Genomic DNA, 12,223 nt, shown 5'->3' with positions numbered 1-12,223 from the left:
CAGGCAGTGTGTGCACCAAGCTGTTGGACTACCATACTCACTGTAACTGAGTGATTACAAGCGGATTTGTCCATGAAATGAATGTCATTCCTTTTTTATTATTTTTTTTGTTTATTTATTTTTATTTATTTATTTATTTTTGACACGGAGTCTCGCTCTGTTGCCCAGGCTGGAGTGCAGTGGTGCAATCTCGGCTCACTGCAAGCTCTGCCTCCCAAGTTCACACCATTCTCCTTTGTCAGCCTCCCAAGTAGCTGGGACTACAGGCGCCCGCCACCACACAGGGCTAATTTTTTGTATTTTTAGTAGAGATGGGGTTTCACTGTGTTAGCCAGGATTGTCTCTATCTCCTGACCTTGTGATCCAACCACCTCGGCCTCCCAAAGTGCTGGGATTACAGGCGTGAGCCACCGCGCCTGGCCAAATGAGCCATTATTAAACCTCACATCCCTGTAAGACTCAGAAACTGCCCATGTCAGTGAATGCCAAACAATTAGAAGCAAATAAAGTGTCTCTATTTTTCTCCCATCTCACTAGCCACTAACTTCCCCACAGTGGGGCAAGGGGCCATGTGGGGTTTCATGGGTGGACTCTACTATCTGCAGACTTCGCTAAAGAGTCAAACTTGGAACCTGGATGCGAAGACGCAAATACAGTTTTTTCTTGTAGAAAGCCTTGGCCAAAATTTCAAGGATATTTCCCCCTACTTAAGACTAGGGAAGTAATACTTACCAAGTACCTATGATGTGCCCAGGTCTGTGATAGCTCCTTTACAAACTCATTTAATCTTCGTCTTATCTTTTAAGGCTAGCATTGTCAGATCTTAGGAAAGAAAGGAAAAAAAAAAAAAAAAAAAAAAAAAACATAGTAAAACCGAGGCTCAGAAAATATTGAGAACTTGTTTAATACTATTTATCTCTCAAGTAAGAGCACTAACATTTAACCCTGTACGTCAAGTTGTAAAACTGTGTTTTGTTGATGTTCTTTCTGCTATTCCCTACCAAACCCCTATTAAAATACTCCATAGGAATCTTGTGAATTACAGACACACACATACACCCTGTATATAGCTATTCAATTCTAGAACTTCTGATCATGATCTGAATTCCTTCAGAACCTATTCTGAAGGATGGCAGGTTTCATCAGCTACCATTTTGCTTCAAGAGGGAAAACCAGGGCTCCATGCAAACTCAGGCAACTCGACTTGGGTGAAAACTTGGGTCAGATTCAGTCAGTTCCTTTGAAAGTTTTCACAACCCAGACCAACAGAGAAATAGGCAAGAGGCAGCTGTGATATACCAAATGGTCAAATTGAAGCAGAACTCATTTAGTTTGACTAAATAGCAATCATCAGTGAATACCTTGCCTAACAGTAACCAACCTGGAGGCCATCTTATTTATTTATTTATTTATTTATTTATTTATTTATTTATTTATTTTTTACAGGGCGTTAACTGGTTCCACTGGAAGGGCCATGAACACTCAATCCAGTTTGCTGAGATGAAACTGAGACCAAGCAACTTCAGAAATCTTGAAGGCAGGCGCAAACGGGCATAAATTCCAGGGACCACTGGGTGAGAGAGGAATAAGGCCCAGAGAGAGGAAAGGATTTTACCAAAGCATCAATACAACCAGCCCAACCATCGGTCCACACCTGGGCATTTGGTGAGAGTCAAAGCTGACCATGGATCCCTGGGGCCAACAGCGACAGCATGGGCCTCACCTCCTCTGTGATTTCTTTCTTTGCACCAAAGACATCAGTCTCCAACATATTTCTGTTTTGTTGTTTGATTCAGCAAAAATCTTCCAGTGACAACATCACAATAGTTTTTTACTTCTCTTGGGTGGCTCTGGGAATGGGAGAGGGGTAGGATGTACAGGGGTAGTTTGTTTTAGAACCAGCCATATTTTACATGAAGCTATATAATTAATTGTCATTATTTTTGTTAGCAAAGATTAAATGTGTCATTGGAAGCTGTCCCTCTTTTTACATTTCATACAACAGAAACCAGAAAAGCAATACTGTTTTCATTTTAAGGATATGATTAATATTATTAATATAATAATGATGATGGTAATGAAAACTAAGGGTTTTTCAAGAGATCTTTCTTTCCAAAACATTTCTGGACAGTACCTGATTGTATTTTTTTTTTTTTTAATAAAAGCACAAGTACTTTTGAGTTTGTTATTTTGCTTTTAATTTGTTGAGTCTGAATTTCACCAAAGCCAATCATTTGAACAAAGCGGGGAATGTTAGGATAGGAAAGGTAAGTAGAGGTGGTGGTCAAGCAGGAGGGGTGGAAAGGAGACTAAAGACTGGAAGGAAGGAAAGCACTTTTATAGACAAAATTGAACACGCTTGTGAAAAGCTTACGGGCCAGGCATGGTGGCTCATGCCTGTAATCCCAACACTTTGGGAGGCCGAAGTGGGAGATAGCTTGACCCCAGGAGTTTGAGACCAGCCTGAGCAACATAGTGAGACCTTGTCTCTACAAAATAGTAATAATAATAATTAAATTAGCCAAGTGTGGTAGTGCACACCTGTAGTCCCAGCTACTCAGGAGGCTGAGGGAGGAAAATCGCTGGAGCCCAGGAGTTCGAGGTTACAGTGAGCTGTGATCACACCACTGCACTCCAGCCTGGGCAACAGAGGGAAACCCTGTCTCTAAAAAGAAAAAAGAAAAAAAAAAAAAGCTTACAACTTGAGATTCAGCATCTTACTCAGTATTTCTAACGCTAATAGATTATGGTTTAAAAGATGTTTTTATACTCATTTTCTAACGCAACTTCCTAGAAATTCTATGATATAGTTGAGGTAAGGATTGTTACCACAAATGGACTAAGACCCCCAGAGGCAGACTACCGAGTTCAATTCTTGGCTCCACCGTTCCCAAGTTCCCTAACCTCTCTATGCCTCAGTTTCTCTTCTGTAAAGTGGGGATACTCACACTTCTTATTTCAGAACATGTTTGTGAAGAATCAATTATGTTATCCATTTGAGGCCCTTAGAATGGTGCCTGGAGTATATTAAGTGCTAGTATGTGTTAGCTATCACCATTATCACTTTACATGAGATGAACTGGGATTCATAGAAACTCAATGACTTACTTGATAGTGGTTACTACTCAATAAATAATAGAATTTGGATTTAAACCCAGGTCTTCTGGCTCCAATGTTCCTGCTCTCTCCCAGTCCCTTAAATCTCTCCTTCTTTGGAGAAATGTGTGCTGTGGCAAGAGAGTGAAGGTTGCAGAATGGGATATGGGGGGAAGTTCAACTGGATGCTTCCTCAGGCTTCTACAATCCTGAACTCTTAGAACTAGGAAGAATGTCTGTTAGGAATATTGCCTTCTCCCCTACATTGCAGTCCCCAAAAAGGGAGCAAGCCCATATTCCCCCAACCTCAGACTGAACACATCCAGTGACAGGGAACCCATTGTCCGGATGGCAGGTGTGTTAGTCCTCAGCAAATATAGTGAGTCAGAACTGCTCAACACATAGCATTTCTCTTTTGAAACAAGGGTATATGGGAGGAGAGTAATTCCCAGTTTACTCTCTTAGGGATTTTCAGAAAATCGACTTATTTAATAAAATAAGTCAAGTTTGGGCTGATAGGCCTCATTCAAATGGAATGTGATGGCTCTGGAGCAAGGATCAGAGGAATTTATGGCTTCAGCCATATCCTTTGTTGCTGAGTTTATCTTGCTTTAATAAATGCTGTCATGTTATATACACAATGTGCTGTTCCAGATCATAAGAACTGTTGAATGCAGTTCAGTCATAGCAACGCTCTCCTGGCTGTATAAATCCAAACAAACGGGCTCCCTGTAGCAACCAGGCCTCTAATTGGAGGCGTACCTCTCCACTGGCTGCTGACTTGTAAGTCTCTAAACCCAAGCCCTATCCCCTCTACAGAACTGTGGATGTACCTAAGCTTGAAGGTATTTCCCACAAGCCACACAAGAATCACATTCGGATTGGTGAAGAAGCCACATCAAACAGGAGTCAGTAATAATCCAAATGGGGACAGGGCAGGCCACAGGGTCTGAGGCCATGGCATTCAAAGACCACAGTCTCTAGTGTAAGCTAATCATTTCTCAAACGTGTCCTTCAACCTCTGGCGCTGTGGCTTGGCTCAGGAAACCTCCTCCATCTTGAAAGTTCTCTTAAAATTCCACTTCACCCTCAAGGCTGGGCCCTACCTCTGCCCCCACGAAACAGTCTAAATACCTCTATTAGGAAGTAATTGCCAGGGTGTTCGACCTTCCCTTTGTTCCTTCTCTCATCTGCTCCCTTTCTCCCTGCTCTGTGCACTTCCAGACCACCCTATTTGGATTGCATCCATGATTCCCAGCTTCCAGGTGGATGTCAAAATGGGAGGAGCCAGCAGGACATTGAAGGGAGGAGGCCAGGAGTGGGGGTGGGTCAGGACACTTGTTGCCCAGCTCCGTCTATACAGCATCACAGTGGGCTGTCAGCATCTATATAAGAGAGCCATAGCCACTGTCAACTGGCTGTCTCCATGCAACTCTCTCTTCAGGTTTAGAAAACTGCTCTCTCACTTGCTCCTTCTAGCCTAGGAGTGGTCATGTGTGCTAGCCTCTGTGGCTCTACTCCACCCTGCCCACAGCTTTTGGAAAAGCCCCTCTCCTTTAACTCTCCTCAGGGACACCGGCAGGCTCTCCCATCCCTGGAAGCACTGAGTGCCACTGTTAGAGCTGCCTGCTGGCCTTATCCATTACGATTTCTACTTCCTGCCTCTCTTCCTATAGTAATTATTGGTCATTTAGTGGCTTCCCAGCATCCAAACACCTTTCCAGTTTTAGGAAATTTGAGAACCTTACCTCCCAGCAAGGAAGCCATAGAGGAAAATACTCTTTTCCTCCTCCCCTTGATAGCCAGGGCATGGGCATGTAACTTGGGCTTTGCTAATTGGATGCCCACAGAGGGATTTCTAACCTTTAGCAAGGAATGCAAAACAAACAGTGTAGGAGACTGGCTCCCCCATAGAATCTAGCAATGGGGCCATCTATCCGTGGGATCTGTGGCCCAGCACCATGCAGGGTACAGCCATGTCTCTCTCTAATGGTGACAGCTGCTTCCAGCAGTGACAAAGGCAGACTGGTTGATGGTTCCTGCTACCTGGCTTCTTTTGGTTCCTGATAATTTTCTGTGCCTGCTTCTTCAAACTTTCTGTCAATTTTATGAGCGTCCTGATATCCTTCCAGAAAATTCCTTTTCTGCTTAGGTAGTCCTAGATTATTTCAGGTGCTTGAAGCCAGATACCTTGGCTGACACTTTCCTCCCTAGACCATGAGCCCATGACATTTACTGACCCTCTTGTAGTCCCAGCACTGTGTTTGACACTTTAAATATCCAAAGTCTTCTAAACATCACAGTCATCTGTGAGACAAATCAAACTATTCCATGTCATGTAGAAAACTAGGCCTCAGAGGGGTCAGGTGGCTTCTCGCAGCCACGCCACTGGGGTCAGACCAAGATTCACAGCCAGGCTGCCTGATTCCAAAATCCAAGTTCTTTTCAGTGAAGATATCATATTCATTTCAAACAAGCCACACTATATGGAAAACAGTACTTTATTCATTTCACAAATGCTTGTGGAGCACCTACCGTGTGGATTTGTCAGTGAAAAAAGACGAAGAGGTCCCTGCGGTCACAGCATTTATATTCTAACAAAAAACAATTAACGATGAATGTAATAAATGCTCCAATTAAATGGTATATTCAAGGGTAGCAAGCACTGTGGGAAAAAAGGACAAAGGGGACCAGGGTAAGGAGACAGGGTTGCAGTATTGAAGTAGGGTGATCCCACAGGGTGGGTCTGTGAGAAACCCTAAGGAGGCACAGAAGATGTGCTCAATGAATATTTGTTGCATTGAATTCGTGCTCATTTCTTTCCTTCTGAGGAAGCAGCAGTCCAGAGGAGGTTGGGGATTGCCCCAAGCACCACAGCAACCGGGCAGGAGATTCTGATGAAAACCCAGGCTACATACTCCTCTGCAGTGTGGCATGACTGTCTGTTCTCCAGAAGGAGACACACCTTGCAGATTCTTCCTCACTGAGCCTCCTATGACCTGTATGCTTTCAAAACTGCTGGCTACACAGCCCATTCCTTCCCCATTCTCATCTTGCCCCACCCCAGCTGGTCTTCCCACCATGCCTTGCCTAAGCCTGGAAAATCCGAGAGCTCTTTGTGGGCTGTGTTCATCGGTCCCCTTCTCCTAAGATTCTCAGTTCTCTTTTCACTTAAAAATCAATGTTGAGCACCTCCCCGCTTATGCTCAGCACAATGTGAGCAAAACAACCACATTACTTGCCTCCGTGCAGCCTCTGTGCCCCGGAGAGGTCAGTGACAAACACATGATCAGACAAGCAAATGTATGATTACAAACTGAGGGCTGTGCTTTGGAAGCAAATGTAAAAAGCTATGAAGATGTCTAAAGGGGATCTGATGAGGAAGGCTCTCTGAGGAAAAGGCATTTGAACCCAGATCCAAAGAGCTAGTAGGAGTTAACCAGGTGAAGGAAGCGGGAGAGGCAGAAGGCAGAAGGCAGGTATCTCTATAGTCCTGTGGCTGTCATGCTGTGCACAGAGAAAGCCAGAGGCATAGGTGCAAAAGATGCATCGTGGAAGATGAGGTTTCAGGAGTCAGTAGGAACCCAGCCATGCAGATCTTCCTGGTCCAGAATGAAAATTTTGCTCTTTTTCTCCAATACAATGGAAAGCTACCGAGAAGTTTTCAGGAGGAGAGCATTGTGATCACGTCTGTTTCTTTAAGTCACCATTTTTGTTGCATTTGGATTTTGGCTGGGAGGTGCAAAGTGGGAAGAGACCTGCGAGAAGGGTACTGTAGGAATCCAGGTGAAAGGTGACGGAACTTGGCTAAGTGTGGTGTCGTGTAGACAGAGCTATGGTTCTGAGAGATATTTAGAAAGTAAAACTCATGGGACTTACAACCCCAGAGAGCTCTCTATGTCCCCACCCTTGTTCCTGAGCAGCCCTCAACTCCTATAGTTAATTTTTCCTGGATGTGGGTGTCAGTTTTAATTGAGGTGGGCTGGTTAGGGATATGGGAAACTGGAGTCAGGGGCCCATTAACTCCTGGAGCTGTAGTTTAGGATGGGGAAGGAATCAGGAAGCCTCCTTCAAGGTGACTGCAGCTAGAAACGAAGAACGGTGGTAAGGCCAAGGGGAGGCTTGTGGCTGGACATAAGGGATGAAGGCATGGGGAGCAGAGGTGAGGGTGGAGATAGGCCCTTGCCTTGAAGGCTTGGGGTCCTGGAGCCCAGCTGAGAGTTGCCAAGAGTTTTCAGCCCCAGATGGCATCATCAAAATTGCTCCTTAGAAAGCCTGCTTCATCAGTAGAAATGCATCTGCCCCTGGCCACCTGTGCCCCCCGGCCTCCGTGGGGTACCAGGGGTGCCCTGCATGTGCCTGCTGCCCAGGTTTGGGCTGGCAGGACATATTAGCAACCTGCAGAGGGCTCACTCCCCTTATCCTCTTCCCTCCCTAGGGAGCTCCCAAAGGAATTACAATCTCTGGAAAGTAAGTAAAAAGGCTTTCTTGAGAATTGTTTCAATCCCACCAGGATGTAACACAGAGTTCAATATTTTACAGGAAAATAAAACCACACACATGCAGTCAAAATAAGCAGCTCCAGCTGGGTGCGGTGGCTCAGGCCTGTAATCCTAACACTTTGGGAGGCCAGGGCGGATCATTTGAGGTCAGGAGTTGGAGACCAGCCTGGCCAACATGGTGAAAGCCCATCTCTACTAAAAATACAAAAATTAGCCGGGCGTGGTGGTGCATGCCTGTAATCTCAGCTACTCGGGAGGGTGAGGCAGGAGAATCGCTTGAACCCAAGAGGCAGAGGATGCAGTGAGCCGAGGTTGTACCACTGCACTCCAACCTGAGAAACAGAGCGAGACTCAGTCAAAAAAAAAAAAGCTCTCACATTTGCCCACACATTTGCAACTACAGGTTAAGAAATTGTTTCTCAGAGTAGTGAAATGACTTCCCCCAAGTTCACTCAGCCTCCAAGTGTCAAAGTTGGGTTCTCCGACTCCTTAAGTCACAATGCCTTGAGGAACATCCATCTGCACATTTATTCTTTTCTCCACTCTTCCATTTAGGACACTCAGAGCACCTTCCATTTACTGGTTCCTTCATAACACTTGACAGTTTGCAAAGCCAATGTGATTATAACAATTTATTTACAGTCACCATCTTTGTAGGGAGAGCTGAGCTCAAATCACATGTTTTCCAGTTACGGAATCATCTTGGTCTAATTGATTAATTCTTCTGAGCATCCGTCAAAATGATCATGAAGAGTACCCACCCTGATAAGAATCTGTGATAGTTTAAAAGAGAAAACGGACAGCATCTTGTCTTGAGAAAATGCTGTCAACACAGATTTCCCTAAAAATTGAAAGACAAACTAAACATTTGGGTAAAAAAATCCTCAAGTCAACCAGCAGATGGCAGCCTCCACCCGGCTTCGGGAGGGCACTAACTGGGCACTCCTGGTAGATGTGTTGAAGTGGATGGGGCAGATGACTACTGCACTTCTTCGGCTCATAGACACCTTTAGGTAAACAACTTTGCCTTCATGCTAATTCTTCTCTCCATAAGAGGCTAGAACCCTTCCCAGAAGTGGGAAGGAACTTGGCAGGCCTCCTCTTATGTTCTTGACTCCCCATCTGCTACACAAAAATGAGCACCCCCACCCCACCGCCTCACTGATCACCTCTTGCAGATGTACACTGGGGTGGGGGCACAGGAACATGAGACACAGGGAGTTTCTGGCCTTTCTAAAGTTTCAGTCCCACCAGGATGTAATGTAGATTTCAATATTTTACAGGAAAATAAAACCACACACATGCAGTCAAAATAAGCAACTCTGGCTGGGTGCGGTGGCTCATGCCTATAATCCCAGCACTGTTCTAAAGTTCTAAAGTTGGCCTGTTCTAAAGTTCAAGGACTACCAGCCTTTGTCTAACATGTTTAAGGCCTCCATCGTATCCATGCCCCGTCACTCATTAACCTGATTTGCCAGCCCCTCATTGTTGGTTGTGAAGGCCCAGCATGCACATTTTTTGTTGTTCTGTGCTTGTCCCTTTGGTTTGTTTCTGGCCCCTTAGCAAGAAGACTTTGATCTTCCCTCCCTGCCACTTAACTCACTAGCACATCTAAAAATGTGCACTTGCTCCTGTTGTTATTGCTTCTGTCTTCCTTTTCATCTCTGAAGTCTGGTTTAGGTGGTGATCCTTGTGGATTATTCTAAGCAGCTTGTGCAACATTGAGAATAAAGTCAAGAGCCTTATGTCCCTAGCACTTGCCTCCTAGAGCCAGTCTATGCCCCAAAGAGCTGTAGAGTGATCCTGTAGGAACACTGAGCTGTCATCTACCACTCCGCTGCTGACCCCCTCCAATGCCGGCCTTATGGCTCAGAGGAAAGTGGCCTGAGACATCACAGTAGCCTCCAAGGCCTATATTCCCTGACCTCAACCCCTCTCTCATGATACTCTAGGCACGCTGCCTCCCTGCTGTTTCAAACCCAGCAAGCACACTCCCACAGCAAACCCTTCTCCTGGAATACTCTTTCCTCTAACACATGCATGGCTCACTCTCTCATTTCTTTCAGGCGTCTCCAACGTCATCTCCTCAGTGAGACCATCCTCATCATCCTACATAAACACACACACATCACACCTATACGTGTAAAATCACACTCACACATGCACACACACACAACCCTCCCCATTCCCAGTACTCATAGTGCATTTTCCACCTGACACACTACTGGCTTACCTATTTATGTGCATGTTTTCTAGGAGTCAAGCTCCATGAGAGCTGGCACTTTGTGTGTTTCACCTCTGTCGTGTCCCCAGCACCCAGAAGAGAGCCTGTTCTATTATTTCTCAATCATTCCGTGTTGACTGAATATATGACCTAAGAGGAGAATGCGGCCTTCTGTAGCCTCACTTATTGTCTATTCAATTTGTTGAGTGCCAACTATATTCCCAGATCATCAATTTGTTGAGTGCCAACTCAGAAAGGAAGTGATCTTCCTGAAGCCACCAGGTAATCATTGTAGATTCGAATTCAGTTCCCACTCACCCACACCATGAACTCAACAGATAGGAGCCTAAGAATGTAATTTAAAGAAACAGCAAAGGAATTGTTCTACCAAGAACTGACAGAGGCAGCCTCTGCTAAGGAAGGACAAGTTAATGGGCAGAGATTGTTTGACAACTGAGAGATCCAGCAGGATATTTAGAGAAAAAAATACCGTAAATATCAGTCTTTTCTAAAACAGAACCTGTTATATTTCCAACCAGAATAACTTATCCAGGGACTTCATACGTGGTCTCTTGGGGAGCATTCTTCCAATTTAGGACAGAGGTCCCTACCAGCCAGCTACACTGAGAATCACCATTTCTCATGGATCAGTGGGAAAGGGGGCAAAATTAATTGACCTTTCAAGGCTTTGATTTACCGTCTTTAACTAAAATAGAGTACTCAGATGATGGGGGGAGAGAGCAAGGGGGAATTCCCCAGGTACGGTAGGAGCGTAGCTACACTGGATTTACTTGATTATGTTCTCAAGAGCTTCTCCAATAAAGACCTCTGTTTCCCAGTGTAAAATGAAGCTTTGATTATCGCCAGAGGCATCAGCTTTTCATGTATTTTTCTACCAGGGCCTTCTGAGCAGCCAGCAAAGAACAAGGCAGAGCAGATCTTCTGGGTATGAAAGTGGTTTGGGAAAGAGACACAGTAGACCCAGCTCAGCAGGCGCTGAGGACCACTCTCCACCTGGACACCCTCCGGGTGATCATCAGAGTCAGATTTGAAAAATGTGTCTCCACCAAAAAGCCACATTCAAAGGTATCAAAGAGGCTTCAACTCAGTGCTCATCTTTCTTTTGTAAGTCTTGGTTAGCTCCAGAGCAGGCTGTGGTGTTCAGCACTCCATCTCCAATGCTGCATCCCCAGTACATAGGACTTGAACATAGTAGTTGCACAAATAAGATCTCTTTATTAAGAAATAAACGTACAGTAACTGCCTGGAAGTTATTGGAAAGGATTCGGGGATCACAACCAGGCCTACTAGGAAAGAAGTTTCCACTCAATTAATATATGTGTCTTACTAATATATTTGTCATCCTAGAATGGAGCATATTTAGACCACAAGGATAGTGAGAAACCAGAAACTCCACCTCTTTAGAAAGAAAAATGGAATAATAAGTAGGGACATAATCTCTGTCTTAAAATCTCTGAACATCTGTCATGGAAAGGAGAGAACAGACATACTCTACTGTGTGACTGAGAAGAACTAGGATCTGATGGTGAAATCTATAAGGGAACAAACTGCACACCAATAAGAAAAGAACTTTGGAGATCCGGCCACTGCACTCCAGCCCGGGCTACAGAGCAAGACTCCGTCTCAAAAAAAAAAAAAAAAAAAAAAAAAAAAAGAAAAGAACTTTGGGCCGGGCGCGGTGGCTCATGCCTGTAATCCCAGCACTTTGGGAGGCCGAGGCGAGTGGATCACAAGGTCAGAAGATTGAGACCATCCTGGCTAACATGATGAAACCCCGTCTCTACTAAAAATACAGAAAATTAGCCGGGCGTGTTGGCGGATGCCTATAGTCCCAGCTACTTGGGAGACTGAGGCAGGAGAATGGCGTGAACCCGGAAGGTGGAGATTGCAGTGAGCTGAGATTGCATCACTGCACTCCAGCCTGGGCGAAAAAGCAAGACTCCGTCTCAATGATAATAATAATAACAATGAAAAAAGAAAAGAACTCTGAATAACCAAAGCCAAGCAAAGAACAAACAGGCTGTTATAAAAGTGATACTGGAAGATATTGGAAGAACTCTAGGTCTTGGGGGTGGTTCAGACATTGAATAAAGTGGTATTGTAATGTTCCCTCCAGCCCTTAAGTGTGCTTACCTCTTGTTGAGTTAGTTGTTGCATGCAAGCTGTCAAAAACGTTTCTATTCCAGGTTTTCAGTCTCCAGCCTGAGTTTCAAATGCAACAAAAGGAAGGACAATCATGGAAGAGTCAAGACACCACAAAACACAGATGTTATTCTTAAGAAGATGACTCCTGGGGGAGACAGAAAGAGGAATAAACAAAGAAGTGTCGACTGTTCCTCTGCACAGGCAGAGTCCTTCCCTCAGGGAACATGCTGGGAAG

At 44.8% G+C, this 12,223-nt stretch overlaps 1 protein-coding gene across 4 annotated transcripts in view; it reads left to right on the top strand.

Annotated features, from left to right (window-relative positions):
- The window catches only part of TNC (tenascin C), a 98,478-nt gene extending 96,298 nt beyond the window's left edge, over positions 1-2,180 (top strand). For 2 of the 4 annotated variants that reach the window (XM_007968264.3, XM_037984247.2), the window contains one exon: positions 1,447-2,180. In XM_007968264.3, the coding sequence (XP_007966455.3) occupies positions 1,447-1,557 (111 nt within the window). In that variant the 3' untranslated portion in view covers positions 1,558-2,180. The remainder of the gene's footprint in view (positions 1-1,446) is intronic. The other 2 variants (XM_037984241.2, XM_037984234.2) reach the window with 1 other exon arrangement.
- Positions 2,181-12,223: the final 10,043 nt, after the last annotated feature.

This window comes from Chlorocebus sabaeus, chromosome 12 (assembly GCF_047675955.1).
Source record: "Chlorocebus sabaeus isolate Y175 chromosome 12, mChlSab1.0.hap1, whole genome shotgun sequence".
NCBI classification, from domain to species: domain Eukaryota; kingdom Metazoa; phylum Chordata; class Mammalia; order Primates; family Cercopithecidae; genus Chlorocebus; species Chlorocebus sabaeus.
The sequence above is the reverse complement of the archived record's forward strand: the minus strand, read 5'-3'. Positions and strand labels throughout refer to the sequence as shown.